This window comes from Dreissena polymorpha, chromosome 12, assembly GCF_020536995.1.
Source record: "Dreissena polymorpha isolate Duluth1 chromosome 12, UMN_Dpol_1.0, whole genome shotgun sequence".
In the NCBI taxonomy this organism is placed as follows: Eukaryota; Metazoa; Mollusca; class Bivalvia; order Myida; family Dreissenidae; genus Dreissena; species Dreissena polymorpha.
In genome coordinates this window covers 74,597,646-74,615,582 of record NC_068366.1, presented here as the reverse complement: position 1 = coordinate 74,615,582, position 17,937 = coordinate 74,597,646, and the positions used below count along the sequence as shown (strand labels likewise).

Below are 17,937 nucleotides of genomic sequence, written 5' to 3'. Positions count from 1 at the left end.
CGACATGTTGAATTTGATATTAAATATGACTTGAAGAACAGTTTCGTTGATATAGATATTTCCAGTACCGAACCACAACAATCATCACTAAAATTAAAAGCTTCAGCGGAAAAGGATATGTTTAAGACAAACTGGGTTTTGAATTTTATCGATGTACATAAAGGTCATATTGAATTTAAAAAAGGCAAAGATCAATACTTGCTAAATATTGACGTTGAGGATTACACATTGAAGATAGATTTTCACAATCAACAAGGAGTAGTTGAAAGTGAAATTGTTGTCAATATACCTAATAGGGATATAATTAGTTGTCAAGTGAGGTATACCGATAACCTTCCCTCTGTTGTCACAGGTAATGTACATTTTACCTGGAACTCAACAATGGCATTTGAATTTGATTTGCAATTGAAAACGTCATCGGGTTTGGAAGGAAGTGCTATTTTAAAAACACCCTTTCCTAAATATAAATACACGGAGTTAAAAGGCTTTCACCAAGGAACGTGGGCACAATATAGAACATCTGCACAATGTACTTTTGTTGGGAAATCTATTTCGATTGCTGCTGACATCACTCCAATCAAAGTCAGAGTGATCATCCAGACACCATTTAAATATACGGAAAATGTAGAGTTCGAATTTTTCCAAAGCACTGGTGATTCTGAATACAAGGCTGGTATGAATGTCATTTATGCAACTGGAAAAGAATTGACGTTGACAGTTGGACACGCGAGCAAGAAAATGAGTATGGCTTCATTTGTGGCGTTTGAGTCACCATTCACAAGTCCCCTTGCAATAATTGCAAACCATACAAGAACCTTGTCTTCAGATTTTACCACCATTTACCAAGTGAAAAATGGGGCGGACAGCGTTACAATTGAAGTGACAATGAAATATGGTCTTCAGTCTATTGTTTGTTCGTCGTCATTGACAACAGTATTTGAAGGTGAAATATCAGAGCAGTCGTTTAAAGTTACACATATTGGCCGTTTAGACAGATTCAAGACTGAAGCTTCAGTGAAAGTCTTTGGCCAGGAAATCAGTTTAGATACTTCGTTGCAACTTGATCCTGTTATGGAAGCTTACATCACCTTGCTGACGCCTTACACAAATATACGCAATCTACACGCTGCCTTTACTAACAATTACAATCCAAATAGCATTTTATCAACGGGCATCGTACAGTGGGCTGAAAACAGAAAATTCACTGGAAGAATTGATGTTGTGAAGAATGTATTGAACCATATGACGGCCAACATGGAGACAAGTATGACATTGACGACGCCATTCGAGGAATTAAAGCAGACAGCTTTAAGTGTATCCCATTAAATGTCCCCAAAAGGTCTTCGAGAGGGTTTGAAATTGGTATACAATAATAAAGTTATACTTGATGCTGATTTGGAGCATAATATTCTGGGAGAACACAAATCGGCTCTGGTCTTTGTACGTGCTCCACGGCCAATGAAGTTCGAGATCGATGGCGATTTCACTCTTGAATGTGTTGATTTTGAAATGGTACTCGATTGGAACCCGCTGAACATATCACAAAACATCAACTTAAACGCCGGGTATGACATTCGTAGCAACAAGGTGGCTAAATTTAATATCACCGGCTTTGGAAAAGTGTTGTCATTAGATACCATATACAGCGCACGGACAAGCAAAGCTAATGTTGCATGGGGATTACGATCTTCACAGAAGGTCGGTTATGAAGTTTCATTGAGAGATAACACTAGAGACTTCAAACTTATTTTACCGACTCGAAGTATAGCTCTATTGTCGAAACACTCGAATGGTAAAATTGATGTTGACTTCATGTGGAATGCTGATGTCAATCCTACAGAGAAGGTTTTCATGAGGTCATCTGTGGTCCAAAACGGAAATTATATCAAAACCGACATGACATTGGGAGTGCCACAGCTCAAAAAGGTAAACCAATCCCTTTTGTCGAGTAATCTTTTTATTTTCTTAATGTTTACATATTCTAAGTATTCATGTTTAGTATTATCTTTATCACAGACAACACTATATTTTCTTTCTATTGTATGCGTATGTACACAATTAATAGCAAAACTACGCGAATACAGCTTTAACAGCATACGGTTTGTGTCTAATGACGTCATAAACTTATGTGCTTATGAATGTTTTAACTAAATGTGCTTAGAAAAGTTGACCAAATATGTGCTTCGTTAAAGACTAATTATAGTTTTATTGATTAGTGGATATATTTAGAGAAAACACATGCTGGTGAATATTTAAGACGTACTTTCATTTGTAAGGAAAAGTAAGTTACATTGGAAGATGGGTGTAAAGATGGAAAAATATTGAGATTATTAAAATATTTTAACAGAATATCGCTGCAGAAAAAAAACAACAAAACTTCACATTCGTCACATTTACGTTTACCAATACAAAGCAATAGTTCACTCCAAAGCGTATAATAATGATTATATAATAAATTGTGAAAACTTACGTTCACGTTATGATAGAATTGATAAATTAGGTTACATATCAGTGTCAGTATACATGCACGTGTACACTGATTTCAGCTTTTTAAGTTCGGAACGGAATTCATTGTAAATCGAGGACGAACAATATTTGATGGACGCACGGAAATATCATATTCTGCCGACTCAAATAAAACATTTGCCATATCTTGTAAATTAGAGGACGTATCATCAGCTGGTGGCAAAAACTACAGGTAAGCATTATAAGTTGTATCTTGACGTCTTTAATTGCAATTTAGACGTGTTTTTGAAGAATTTGAATCAAGTGAAAACTATTGGTTACGAATGTTTGATGTGATAAGCAATCATGTATTTTCACATCTATATGCTCTTGTTTTGTATGGTATTGTTTACGATTATTTATTGTAGTTTGATTTTCGACCTAAGTCACCCACACACAACTGTCGGGATTAATTTAAAGTCTCACATTGGGCGGTCGTCCACTGGCTATTCTTCTGGCTTAACACTCATATACATGACTGCCCGGAGACAGATGCAACCTTTCTCTATTGGAGGGGTTGTTGATAAACGGAAGCAATCCATCAGTTTAGAGGTAATCCTTTTTTAAGAGTACTAATATAGCACATACGTGTGTCGTTAATTCAATTCAAATTAAATTGTTTGTCAATGTTTCAAGTGTGTTCTTATTATTAAAAAGTGACATTTCGCACACATTTGGATTAAGAAGCTGATTAAGCAATGCCTGTTAAACTCCGTAATTAAATAACAATATTAATTCGGTTAGAATCACATTAAAAGTTATTATATTTTCATATATGATATTATATTTCAAAATGTTAATTATATTCTTTTATTTACTCGCACACAACCGTTGATAATTTGCAGATAAAAACGCCGGTGAAATTGATCAGCATTTCTGGAAGCGCTCAGGCGGACGACAAATTCCGATTATCACTTCTTAACGTGTATGACAATAAGGACCCCCTTGTCACAGTTTTTACAATCGATCGTGCCTCACGTTCTATTGACTTCATGATCAACTACGACATTGGTGCGAATTAATTTTGTTTATCTGTATCTATATGAAAAGAAAATTCAAAATTGAACACAAGAAGAGCTTTGTCTTCATTGTAATGAAATATTTAAAATCAAACAATTAGTTTTTAATGTAAGATCAAGAAGTACAAACCGAATATTTAATAAGAAGAATGGTTGTGTTTTCTGTTTGATTGTTCGCGGTTTTCTCTTGTTGTTGTCATTTTCATCAATTTGAAAAATGATTTTTTCTATGCGTGTATCATTTAGAATTGTGATGGTGTCTTTGTATAAAATAGATTACATAGTAATGGTTGATTATAACGTAAAATGGTAATTTGCTAGTTTTAAAATCATCATTTCACTATTGTTTCAAGCAAAATATATCGGTAGTAATATTTACACAGCACCCTGTAAACGAGTTGAATAAACAATCAAACACTTTAAACGAATCTTTTTTAGTCAAATTCTAGTTGTTATGATAACATTTCAGATCGTCCTCAAAACGAGTTCCATATTCGTGCAAACTATGTGAACAGCTCCGCCTTGCAAGCGGAAGTGTACCATCTAGTCGATACAAATCATATTCAAGACGTTCTTGTAACCGTCCGGCTGAATACCTCGCACCTCATACACTCGAGAATTCACTGGCGACCAGAGATGATCAAAGATCTTGAGGTAAAGATGCAATGTTACAATGTGATCAGTACGGGGAATCCAATCGTGCTGGTTAAATATGTATTATATATTATTTAATAGATTACTTCTAGTTTACCCCCAAATACAGCTTTTGATTTGATTGTCTTGGGTATGCTTATTTCCTAGTAATAGGTAAGCGCGATGGTAAGTTTGTTTATATCGCTATCGATTACGCTTTAAATGGATATTTATTATTAAACAAAAACCTATAATATATATTGGTATATTTATCAACACAACATTTTTCAGCGATTAAAAAAATACGAAGAAAGCGATGATACAAGTATTTCTGGCTTAGTTTTCAAACTATCAATCTAATACGGTATCAACATTAATTTCCAGGCTTTCAGATCCAAAAAATCTGACGAGTAAAATAACCGCATTGAAAGATTTGTTCAGAAAATGATGATCAGCTTTACTGAAGAGCTTCTCAACAAAAAGCGCATTATTTGGGGTGCTGTAGGAGAAGAGATTGGTCCAGAAAACGCAGCCAAATTCGAAGCCGTTGTAATGCCTTACTTTGACCAAGGCCGGAGTATGATAATAACCTTAACTGATCCCATGGTTCAACGCGTCAAGACTGTATTGACACAATCAAGGTATTGTATTACCTCGTTCAATGGAATGAATGCAACTACAATTGATACATATTAGCGTTCACCGTCGTTCTTACCTTCACATAATATGTTTTCTTCCAAATTTGTTGAAAGCCGCATTACATGTTTTGTTATGGCATCTAGGTAAATTTATATCCATGTAAGTTATCTGGTGATGAGACGAGATAATTTAACAGTGTTCGAGAACGTCTGTACAATTTAAAGGTTGTGTACATTTTCAGATCCAAATACAGCGCGACCATGGTTTCCTACAAGACATTCGTGAACAAACCGTTACTAGAGAACATAGCAGTGGTGAGTGAAATGGATCTGATTGAGTAGTTCTTTGAGATGTACAATATTGTCTTGATAACTATAACTAATTGCTTTAGGTTTTAAAGAAGCTACCATAATGGAATATTGACAAAGATGATACTTCAATTAGTACATAAATGAATATAATTTTCTTATGAAGTTTTTCCCAAAAATTATTGAAGGTAGAGTAGTAACCAAATTAACGTCAACTGGAAGCTAGCTTGTTTTTTTATAACTCTTGGTGTTTAATTCGGTTATATATAAATATATAAGTTCGTGATGCTTTATTATAAAGTAAACATTTGCTTAAAATTTAAAACTACTTTTCAAACGCGTATCGAATGTTTAGAAACTAATATCGGATCTAACATGATTAAATTAAATAATGGATCATTTAACACGTGTTTTAGGGGGATGTTATGAAAGCAGACCTGTTTGCAGGAATTCGGAAGAATGTATCCGACAAGTTCAACGTGTTATCTGGTAGTTATAACCTTTAGTTTGGGACATTTTTTATAAGTTAACACAAACCGCAACGCAAAGAAAAAGTAAATGAAACCATTGAAAATTATAAACATTTGGACTTATTTCGATAAGTAATTTTGTTTGTAGTGCTTTCACGACTGAACAAGTTGATACGGTGTTTATAATACTGGCATCATTTTGTAAATATTTTTTCTAGAGAAACTGTCTGTACAAAGGCGGCTTCTGCAAGCTGTTGCTTCGAATGGTATCGTCTGGTCAGGCGAAAAAGGCACGCAAGTGCTCCCAAAAATGATAGCCCAGAAGGTACACATCGTATTTCGAATTTTAAAACCATGAACTATTACAAAGTGACTTTACTTGTACAAAACTTGGTCATTTATCTGGAATAAGTTCGATGGTAGTATCATTAAAAAAAATGCATAAATGTCGTATTTCTTTGAGAAAAATATTTGAACCAAGATATTATATAAATGTTATACGACCAACATTCATCATGGTTACATTAAATATTCTATACGGTTCTTACACACAAAGCAGTAATCACACAGAATAAACTAGTTTACAACGCATAACGTCACATTTGACTTGTTTTTACACTCAAAGCTCGGATACCTCAAGGTCGGTACCTACCTAGAGTCACACATCCACACTCTTCTTCTGGACATTGAGCAGGACATTCAAAAGTCTCTTAAAGGGATGGAGGACTTTTTGTTGACCCACATTCGGTCCCCGATCACTATCTGGGACCCAGCAAATGGTGAAATTCAGCTGGAGCAATATTTGCCAATACCCTTGCAATCGCTTGATGCTATGCCGATACTTGAGTACGGGCAAAAAGTAAACATGATACCAGACACCTTACCATCTGTACGCTTGCCAGAAGTACCATCTGAGTGGCTCCCACCTTTCTCAGGTAACGTAGTGTGAAGAGGGTTGAGTCTTTCGTATTTGTGTGTATAGTTTAGTGCATTTGTTTTGGGTAATACAGTTAAGCATTGGTTCTTTGCCATGAATAAAGGACCGCATGCTATAATGAGGTTACACTTCTTCTGGTGCAGTTTAAGTTTCACTTTGTTTATATTTATATTATGGAAACGAATGTTAAAATAGTGACCTCTAATATACAACATACACAATTAAAAATTTATCTTCGATTTGGTGTTAATTTACTACAAAAATGCTTAGTAAATGTTGTAATGGACAAACATGTTTTTCATAACACCTCCCTTTTTTCAAATATAATAGATCTTGCTTTAAGTGAAATAACATGTTTAACTGTTGAACATGTCTTGACGGAAAAATGGTTATATGTATAATAAGTCTGACTTGTTATTTAGGTGTGGCCACGATCTCAAAAGGTCAACGCATTACGACTTTTGATGGATTCATTTACGACCTGGAAGATAAGTGCACGTTTGTTTTGGCTCGTGATTTCAACAACAACAACTTCACCAGTGTCCTAAGCAACGAGGGAGACACAACTCTAAATCTGATAACCAGAACTCATTCAATATCAGTAAATGTGCTTGGCCAGGTGTGTTCTCAACTATTTTCATATTATTGCTATTTGAAATGCAAACACAGAAACAAAATCTGACCCATTAATTTAAATATAAATTTCACACTAACCAAACACGCGGACACTGTATCTTATTTGATATTTTTACAGAAAACACTCACTTTAACCTTGATAATATGAACAGACTAAATAAACAATTATTTGATTTATAATGTGTGATCATAATTACAGTATAAACGTATTGACTCATACTTGTTTAACAAGTGTTTTCGAGTGCGTCTTATAAGTTCCTGCAATGTTGTGTATCAGTTTCTATATGCAATTAACAAAGTGCTATTACTTCCAATTAGGTGAGGTTCTATGTAACTGTATGTACTATTGACCAACTCAAAAGGTAAACATTTACTACAAATCATTAACTTGATACATGTGTAAACTCTTCTGATTAAGGTTGTTGATGGCGATCAAAAAGTCACGATTCCTGCGACGATCGGTGACCTTAGCATTCAGGAATTAAACGGCATCATCAACATCGTCAACGGGGAGCACTTTAACATTGTCTACGACACGTCTGTTGACCATATCACGGTCAAGATAAGTGGCTGGTATTTCGGAAAGGTCGCAGGATTACTTGGTATCTATGACAACGAGCCCTCTAACGAGCTGGTGACATCTTTTAACAAGATAATTGACAACAGTTCTCGATTTGCGAAGACATGGACTGTGTCTGCTGCATCTTGTTAAGCTTATAACAAGTATTGACATTAAAGTGTTGCTTAAAGAAACGGTATATGAACATTCAGACCTGCAAGAATAAAAAACCCAGATATATGAGTGCTTTAAAAAGAACAATCAAATCTGTTTGATCTTATATAATTATGTTATTATGATTCTAATCTTTTGAAATAACATGCGCACTATGATATAAATAACGTTTGTATGATTTATTTAAATTGTGTTTATTGTGTTTTTATATAAAACTTATGTTTTACTATTGTCTTATATATATTTTATTTCTCGTACTTCAATTCAACTAATAATAAATATGTTAAATCATGATTATTCAATGTGCCAAAATGAAATTATTTAACAGTGTGATAATTTATGATATTAAAATTCACTTTACAATAAATTTATATGTACCTTTAAATTAGGTTTGGCTTATTTTCTCCTACGTGGAGCTTGGAAAATATCCGCCATCTTTCGGGAAGTATATGTACATTAGCAGTTTGCTTAAATACAACAAAATCACATTGCATCAACTCAGTGAAGATAAATTATAAACATATATCAATTATCCATAGTCGATACAAATTGTCCGGTATTGTATGCCCCTACGTTAGAGGGGTGAGGCTTCGAATTGGTCTTATTCGTCCGTCCGTATTGCTGCTAGAGTGATGAACAATATAAATCATCATGGGAAGTTATGCACCTTGCTATGTGGTGCACTTTTTTGTCTAAACGGATATATGTCACTTTATGAAGGCATTGTTGGTGTCGAAATGGAACGTCAAAGTGTACTTCTTTATTAAAATGTAAGCCTCAAACACCAAATTTAACGTGTTGACCGCTGGACCGTTCGACTGATTGAAATTAGCATTTATTAAGGCGCTCAAGCATTCAGTTTTACAATTTTAAGTGAACATAAAATATGATTGCTATACTCGAATTAATGTCCTCACGTTGTACTAGCCATCATTTGTTTTATATTGTTGACATAATGTTTTGATTAAAGACCTATTATTTGGTATCAAAAATGTATGAAGACTGATTAACTTATTGCGATACGACACAGTTGATATATAGGGCAGACATATTCATGAGTGAATGCAAATCAGCGTATTTGCATAATAAATAAAAAAATTAGTGTTCTGCATGTTTATATTCTGAAAAGCAACTGCACATTGTCATAACTGTCCTCTTTCATCTGTGGCACAGAATGCTCGCTTACTTGAAACACGTTGTATGATTATGATTATTTAGGGATAACGGCCACCGGAAAAACTTTGTGAAACCGAAATTTCGCAAACTTAAGTACCCTTTTTCTTGAAGGTTTGCTTATTTGTGATAAAGTATAAGATAAAAGTCTAACTTGTGATTAATAATTGGTTATTTTTGCTTGTTAAATGCGTTTTCTTCACTATGAACTTTATTTGCAAAGTTGGGGTTACCATGGGATTTTTGTATATTCCCATGGGCTTTTTCATTATACCATGGGAATTTTGGTTTCTCCCATGGGATTTTTCTCCAGCTTTTTTTATGGGAGAAAAAATCCCATGGGATTTTCAAAAACATAAAACACGTTCGTTTGTGCTTAGTTATCGATTTTAAGCATAGTTAAAGCATTTGTGCTTATTTTCGTTCAATTTACTTTGATAAGAAAAAAATCCCATTTTTTTATGGGAAAAGAAATCCCATGGGATTTTTTTCTGGTTTTTAGAGATTTATTCATGTAACCTTCAGAAACACTACCTTTTAAAAAATGATGAGCATTTCTCGCGATTTCAACGCGTTAAATCGTGTTTTAAAAAATAAAAAAAACCATGGGATTTTTTGTCCCATGGGTTTTTTTGTCCCATGGGATTTTTTTCCCCATGGGATTTTTTTTTCCAATGGGATTTTTTTAAATGTATAAGTTTCTAAAAGCTATATAATAATAATAATAATAATAATAATAATAATAATAATAATAATAATAATAATAATCGTGCTCAATATGATGAATTTGTACTTTTAAGCGACTAACATTTTTATTCGAGCCGATCGTCGAGTCCGAATGGTGAGTATAACGAGTATAACAGCAATTTACCAGTACAAATAAATCTCACTTGTGTAGAGAACGCTACCGTACTATAAAATAATCTTGATAATAAGTCATATCATTTCTCGACAGAAAATGAAAACAGTATCCATATTGATGTCAGCAATGTCCCCTGCTATGATAAATATTGATAAAATGAAAAACCTTGACAATAATTCCGTGTCGAATACGCATTAGATTATAGCAATCAAAGTCATATAAGCATTGATAAGATAATATGCGAAAATAGGTCTTATGTCAAATACGACCAGCGTAGCTCCATTCCATAATGTCCGGTATTAAGTCACGTCAAGTTTCGTGGTCGAATTATAGCATAATAATCATTTTCACATTACGCGAATCATATGAGTTTCCCTACATATATTGTGTTAAAATTTATGTTACACTAATGTGCGATGATGAAAAGGGGATTTCGGTAATTCTACATTCGCCCGCCTAGTACCGAAATCCCCATATTTACGCCTTATAGGGTCAATAGGTCATCGGTATGAATGGTTTTTGACTTCACATGAATGTTAAGGTGCAAAAAAATGATATTAATTTTAATTATTAAGCACTCTTGACAGCATTAAGTTGCCTCTCAGTGGGGATTTCGGTAATTCTACACTAGAACTTAAACGCGCGCCGGTACCGAAATCCTGCTGTACAAACCTTCAAGTGTCAACAAAATTATTATAGTGTTTTTTTTTCATTAGCAACCAGTGACATGTATTATCTCCCATTCGGTTACTTCTTTTGGAAAATAATTAGCGGGGATTTCGGTACTGCTATATTCGTACGCCCAGAGCCGAAATCACCCATGTTTACGCCAATCCCCCATATTACGCCTTAAAGGGTCTATATGTCATTATGTTTGGGTTTTGGCTTTGCATTAATGTTGATTTGTACACAATCATATTAGTGTTAATCATTTAAACACTCTTATCAGAATATTTTTTCCATTATTAAATAGTTTATTAATGTGAAAAATGTGTAAACGAATGTAAAAAAGGTAAAATGTACATTTGAAACATTGGTTTCACAAAAGTATATGTAAATATAACATGACATAGTAATAATAAGTCTTCAGAAAGTATTTTCCAAACAAATCTGATGAAACAAATGATATCGTACTACCTTATTTACAATATGCTATACACTTTTGCAATTTAGTTATCAATGTTTAATCAAAGCATAAATCAGCATATGTTGCCTCTTAGCGGTAATTTCGGTAATTCTTAACAAGCACATAAACCCGCGCCGGTACCGAAATCCCCGCTGTACAAACCTTCAAGTGTAAAAAAATACTGATTTAGGTTTAAATAAAGGGAACAATAGTATTTTTGGCCACCAAAAAGCACTTCCGTGTCAACAAAACGACTGAAATTATGTCAGAAACCCAGCTTTTCATTGTATATATTGCAATACACCATCGGCCGCCGAGAGCGGAATACTGCGCTTGGCCGCTAAACAATGTGGATTGCATCAAATTAAATGTCAATTTTTGATTTTATTACAAAAATAAACACTGCCTTTTTATAAATATGTCAAGCACGTACACTTAACAAAAAAATCGATATATCTTTATGTAATGTAGAAAAGTAAAGCGCTTTATATATAACAATGTTTTATAATGTCTCTCTGGTTGAGAAAAAAAAACTAAACAAAACCATGTAGAACATATAATATGTTTTCATAATTAAAAATAAATATTTAATGATGCACGTGATGTTTTATAATTGATATAAGTTCACGTGTCATTGAACGAGTTAAGGGAGAGATGCGAATTAAATTACACATAATTAAAAACTGATACTATACTGTCAGCTTGATTTATAAATTGTGTTCCATCGCGCCAATATATTCATTGTTCCATGAAATTGTGTATAAAAGCAAAACGATTGAAATTATGTCAGAAATCCTGCTTTTCACATGAAATGATCTTTAACACTTTATTTATTCCAATCAGGTAAATAACAAATACAATAATAGGGGAAGTCTATACTGTGTATTAGAAACTTTTTGTGGTGATCCCTATCTTATCCGCTCAATACACATCCACCTGGCTACTGTACAGAAAAAAATAGATTTACTTCCAAAATAACTGATTCCATTAATTGCTAACTTGTTGTCTACATTTTAAATTAACAACGATAATGGATCAACATCACCGTTGCACAATTATTGAGTTCACAGGTAAATAACAAATACAATAATAGGGGAAGTCTATACTGTGTATTAGAAACTTGTTGTGGTGATCCCTATCTTATCCGCTCAATACACATCCACCTGGCTACTGTACAGAAAAAATTAGATTTACTTCCAAAATAACTGATTCCATTAATTGCTAACTTGTTGTCTACATTTTAAATTAACAACGATAATGGATCAACATCACCGTTGCACAATTATTAAGTTCACAGTAATCTGTACTTTAAATAGATAGCCTAATTAAAGACGGTGCTAATAAAGAACAAAGCGTGAATGTGGATATTAAGAAATTAGATCCTTTTTTGCATGACACTGGCAGTATATCATTTTATCTTATATAAATAAGCCACATTTAAGACATGGATAAAATTAAAATACGACACATTTGCATCTTTCATTTCTTGAAAAAAAAATAAGCACGCAGTCACATATAAATAAGATACATTGAAGACACAGAAAAAAATAAATAAGACACATTTGCATCTTTCACTAAATTTTCTTAAAAAAACATGTGAAACTGAAGAAAAACATTTATTACTGACACATTATTCTAAAAGTCGACTGACAACTTAAGTTCAAAGAGGGATTTACAATTAAATAAGATCCATTTTCGCATGATGCTGGTTGTAGAGCAAGTAATACATTTCTTACTGACACATTATTCTAAAAGTCGACAGGCAACATAAATTCAAAGAGGGAACCACAATTAAATAAGATCAATTTTCGCATGATAATGGTTGTATAGCAAGTAGTCACATATTAATTACAGCTTGCATTAGTTGCAATAATTTTGTTAAGTGCGCGTGCTTCTGAACGTTGCGTTAAGCGAGAGTGTTGTCATTTTGTTAGTTTTATATTTTGGTATTATGTATGATTATTGCTTGTTTTGAATTTGAAATAAACGCTTTCTGGCAAATAAGCATCGTCTTAATTTTAATACAAATAATGAACATTTGACATACAAAATGTCCAATAACATACCGGCAATAACATTATATATATGTTAATTTCTTTGCATGTTTATACCGAAATTATAGCCGACATCGGCAGTTAGGGAAATTTTGTGACACACTCTAACACATCAAACATGCATGATAGTTCTTTTTTCATATGATATTCCCCTGGTTGCTTACCGGTGTATTGGTGCAGTTGATAACCCCGCCGGGACTACAGTAGGGTGCTAATACACACGTGTATCGTGTTCAATACAATCGTCTTAATTTTAATACAAATAATGAACATTTGACAAACAAAATGTCCAATAACATATCGGCATTAACATTATATATATGTTAATTTCTTTGCATGTTTATACCGAAATTATAGCCGACATCGGCAGTTAGGGAAATTTTGTGACACACTTTAACAAATCAAACATGCATGATAGTTCTTTTTCATATGATATTCCCCTGGTTGCTTACCGGTGTATTGGTGCAGTTGATAACACCGCCGGGACTACAGTAGGGTGCTAATACACACGTGTATCGTGTTCAATACCCGATCCTTGCTACAACGTGTAAGAACGGGAATTTCGGTAATTCTACCTTTTTTAGCTTGCGCACCTCTAATGGGCACATATCCAAATATAATTTAATTAATTATTTTCCTAATCAGCATCATTTCACTAAACTACATGCAAATTTGTAGGTAGGCTTTCCATGCTTAAAAAAAATAAACCGATTTTTTCAAAACCACCCTCACGCTCGGCTTTTGTCCAGTTTATTTTCACCCCTGGGGTATATAAAAGTTCCATAATTCATTCAAATTTCCAAATATGGGCATGCAGTTGGTGTGTACAGATGCAGTAAAGGTGTTTAAAGTTTAAACAAGATGAAATAAGTATTCTTTTACAGACATTTATTGTTTACAAATTTTAATCTATGGAATAGCGCCATGAAATGTCAGTGATTTCAGCAAAGTAAAATTTGGGTCGGTTAAAAACAAAGTGTCATAAAATTCAAAATAGTATCATTTAAGTTATATTTTAAACTAAGTTTTTATAGAAACACTATATACAGCAAAAATACCAAAAAATAGACAGATTTACCGTTTACTTTTTGAAATAAAAATAAAAATGCAACATGCATCATTCGTATTTTCAGCAGTAAATTAATCAATTTAGCCATAACGTTGTTTTAATTTTAAAATTGAAGGATGGGCATACAATTTTCAACATATTTAACAATAAACATAGCTTATGTGCTATATTAAATCAAATTACGTTAGAAAAGAAATAAAACGCGTCGCAAAAAGCATGCGATGTCGGCAGGAATCGAACCTGCGCGGGAAAATCCCAAAAGATTTCTAATACATCGCCTTACCCACTCGGCCACGACAACTTCACATCTGTGTAACCTTAAATTAGATATTTATAAGTAAACAGGTAAAAAGGCTCGCTCGATCTTTGAAGAAATCGCGAAATCGTATTTTTCAGATGATAATTGGATCAAAGTCAATATTTATAGTGAAAATAATGTAATCTAAATGAATAAGTTAAACATATATCAAAATTCGAAGTTTGAAAAAAATAAAATGCATCTCTCGGAAATAAGCGATCATTGAAGATCGGCAATGGCTTATGTATGAAGTGAAAGGACAGTTGAAAGTTTCCATTTTGCACGTTAATGATTCTGATAATATGGTGACAAAGGCAGCAGTCCTATGTAGTATTGTGTTTGACCGGAGAGTAGCGTGATCTGTGTCGGTGTTGGGCGCTTTGAGGGCGCAATCCGGCTACATAGGTACATAGGAACCTCTTGTGGCTATAGTCCATGGATCGGGTTCGGCAGACAGGGAACATGTAAATTTTTATATGTATGTTTTATATCTTAATTACCTAAACGTATATTTATCCTGGTTACTTATTTATTGAGGTTTGAGTTAGTCGCAATGATTGTAGATACGTTGTACTATATTTAGTAAGTATTTAGAGGACGAGTGGCACGGGCACGCGCTTTATTATCACTTATGCAAGGAACGCGTTTTGTTTATATACGTATTTTTGATATTCCGATAGGCTTAAGGGAGGTTACTTATTCAAGTAAAACGCGATATTTTTGGCGATGCCTTTTTATAACTCTTGTTTCATTAATTACATACGAATATACAGCTAAATTTAAGATGATTTTTACCAGAAAAAAAAATCGGAGAAAAATATATTGAGATTTTGATATTCCATAGAATGCGAGTCTCCATATATATTTTCTATTGCAGGGGAGGTAATTTAAAATGTTTAAAGTCTCCGAATTGGTCTTTGTTGTATCTATTTACGTTTATTTTCAAGCTAATGGCGATTAAAAAATTAATTATTATTAGTATGTGCTCACATGGATATTGGTACGGATATATCGTGTTCATATAACTGTTACTACATCCATTTCATTCATCATTCAGGTCAGGGCTACACAAATCTCGTGAAGAGGCCAGTAGGACCTGTAAACAAACTCTCATACACACACTCTTCACCCATCGTGGCGCTCTCGCATGTCCGAGGCGATATATAAGACCGATGTCATATATAATACTGTATTCGCTGGTATTTTCGATTGATATTTTTGATTGCTTAGGACGCAATGAATATAGTGTATTTATATTTAATCGAAGTGAGTTCATTGTTGTTTCTGGCGGTATTCAATTTCTGGTAATAGTTTCGCGATTAAAGACGTCGGTTCTCGGTTAGGTGTGGAATGTTCTTATTTTTTAATGTGCCAAGTGCTTAAATGCGGTTTATCGCACTTAATTAGTCGGCGTTTCAAAAGAATGGGTAATAAATGCAAATCAGTAGGTGCTTAGAAGACTTAAGTACGGCAAGAACCACAACTCACTCTGCTAGGAACGATTACCACTGCCTGTCTGCAGCAGACGACAAATGATTCTGCTCTAGCAGTGAATGTATATACCAGCTTGTAAACGCCATTGGCCAGTCTAGTGTTTATCATTAAAATATGCACATATTGGCTGCTTTCATGGAAAACGAGGCTTAATGCACGTCAAATAAGATTAGCCTGTGTACAATGATAAGCATATGCAATGCGAACAAGCTAATCAAGGACGACAACAGCGAACAACTTCAGTGCCTTCAGCGCTTTGATTTATAATATACATTATGTCCTATGTTATATGGCGTATAGCTACTAATATATGTGTGTATAAAATATGTTAACCGTCTTTATTTTTTAAATAAATGAAATCATACTGAAACTCTACGAATTGAGGATTAACATGTTTTTATGAGCTGTCAAAGATTAGTACAAACAACAATTATTATCTTTTTTAATGCAGACACTTTAAAAGACTGTGGGTGCGGACCCAGGATCCTGCGATAAATCAAACGGAAAGGTACTTAAGCTACGTTGAAGAAACTCGGACATTGTTGACGCCCTGTCTTCAATAAATACTGTTTTTGAGTGAGGTAAAACTTACAAATGTATTTGTTAGCCAATTGACGTGTATCGTGGTATTTTGAAATTATTTTTAAAATAACTGGGCTAAGCATTGGTTTCGGTAGAAAAGTACTGCAACAATTTCGCTAGATTTGAACACATTTTAACACTCCGCATTATGATATTTTGATTCAATTTTTCATATTTATACCAAGTGAGTTTTCATTTGACCGCCTTGCGGATACAGATCCATTAGCATGTGCTTGTGTATTATAATAACAATTAATGAGTTAATTTACTACTTACAGTATCGTTATTTTCATCAACATCATCGTTATCATCGTTATCATCATCATCATCATCAACATAATCATCATCTCATCATTATCATCATCATCATCATCATCATCATCATCATCATCATCATCATCATCGTCATCATCATCGTCATCATCATCGTCATCATCATCATCATCATCATCATCATCATCATCGTCGTCGTCGTCGTCGTCGTCGTCGCCCTCGTCCTCGTCCTCGTCCTGCTCCTCCGCCTCCACCGCATCATCAGCAGCAGCATCGTCATCAGCAACAGCAGCAGCATTATCGTCACTATCACCAACAACATCGTTATGGTCGTCATCGTCGTGATCATCATCATCAGTGTCATCATCATCATCATCATCGTCATTGTTATCGTCGTTGTTCTCCTCCTCGTCGTCGTCATCGTCATCATCGTCGTCATCGTCATTCTCATCATGAACAATTTCAACAACCGTAAAACCTATCGCTCAGCTCATTTTTGCAGTGAATTCGGATGTTATATCAAATCTTTTTGATAAATAGAGTTTGCTGCTTAATGTATTAATAACTAAATAATAATGTTGATAATATTGAAAATAAATGGTTTCAATTTTATTTATCCGTTTAAGATGCGCTAAAAGTATTCATTACACATTCAATCCAAAAAGCGTTGCGAGTTGCTATTGAAACTATAATCGCATTCCGATAAAAATGGTGTCTGTATTAGGGCCTGTTTAATTTCTACGCTTCATTGCAATTCATAAAAATATTTTTAAGGGTACCGGTATATCTAGACACACTCTGTTATCCAAACAATCCTTGTGATCATAAACAAATAAACAATGAAATATAAATAAAATTAGATGATAAAAAATGGTATCTTCCTTTTTGCTGTTGCTAGTTATCAACAGAGTAGCAAAACTTTTAAATATAAATTATATTCAATTCATAGCACGCTTAAAGATTTGAAGTTTATCTAAATCTATAAGCACAAACATATTTATGTTTGTTGACACAAAGCTGTAGCAGTTTTCTGATTGCGCTTGAAAAGATGTGATTGTTGTTGTTGCATTAATAGTATCATTAGTTTGTATTTCCAGATTAGGTATTCCACCATACATTTTGTTTT

General features: G+C 33.8%; 2 protein-coding genes across 2 annotated transcripts; both read left to right on the top strand.

Annotated features, from left to right (window-relative positions):
• The first annotated feature begins 1,204 nt into the window (after positions 1–1,204).
• Positions 1,205–5,872, top strand: LOC127853346 (uncharacterized). Its single transcript, XM_052387801.1, has 9 exons — positions 1,205–1,926; positions 2,547–2,698; positions 2,874–3,057; positions 3,351–3,516; positions 3,994–4,178; positions 4,542–4,798; positions 5,038–5,110; positions 5,521–5,593; positions 5,793–5,872. Exons 1-6 carry the CDS (start codon positions 1,327–1,329, stop codon positions 4,569–4,571), a joined length of 1,317 nt encoding a protein of 438 aa, XP_052243761.1. The 5' UTR covers positions 1,205–1,326; the 3' UTR covers positions 4,572–4,798; positions 5,038–5,110; positions 5,521–5,593; positions 5,793–5,872.
• A 562-nt stretch (positions 5,873–6,434) lies between these two features.
• On the top strand, positions 6,435–8,265 carry LOC127853348 (apolipophorin-like). The gene is made up of 3 exons (XM_052387805.1): positions 6,435–6,509; positions 6,934–7,130; positions 7,566–8,265. Exons 1-3 carry the CDS (start codon positions 6,440–6,442, stop codon positions 7,857–7,859), a joined length of 561 nt encoding a protein of 186 aa, XP_052243765.1. The 5' UTR covers positions 6,435–6,439; the 3' UTR covers positions 7,860–8,265.
• Positions 8,266–17,937: the final 9,672 nt, after the last annotated feature.

What these genes read in the sequence shown, in the direction of transcription:
- LOC127853346 (XM_052387801.1), top strand. Translation starts at nt 1,327, where the DNA reads ATGTCCCCAAAAGGTCTTCGAGAGGGTTTGAAATTGGTATACAATAAT. An exon ending in GAGTGCCACAGCTCAAAAAG is followed by an intron (nt 1,927 to 2,546) that starts GTAAACCAATCC and finishes CACTGATTTCAG; the next exon opens with CTTTTTAAGTTCGGAACGGA. An exon ending in AGCAATCCATCAGTTTAGAG is followed by an intron (nt 3,058 to 3,350) that starts GTAATCCTTTTT and finishes GATAATTTGCAG; the next exon opens with ATAAAAACGCCGGTGAAATT.
- LOC127853348 (XM_052387805.1), top strand. Translation starts at nt 6,440, where the DNA reads ATGATACCAGACACCTTACCATCTGTACGCTTGCCAGAAGTACCATCT. An exon ending in GTGGCTCCCACCTTTCTCAG is followed by an intron (nt 6,510 to 6,933) that starts GTAACGTAGTGT and finishes CTTGTTATTTAG; the next exon opens with GTGTGGCCACGATCTCAAAA. An exon ending in CAGTAAATGTGCTTGGCCAG is followed by an intron (nt 7,131 to 7,565) that starts GTGTGTTCTCAA and finishes CTTCTGATTAAG; the next exon opens with GTTGTTGATGGCGATCAAAA.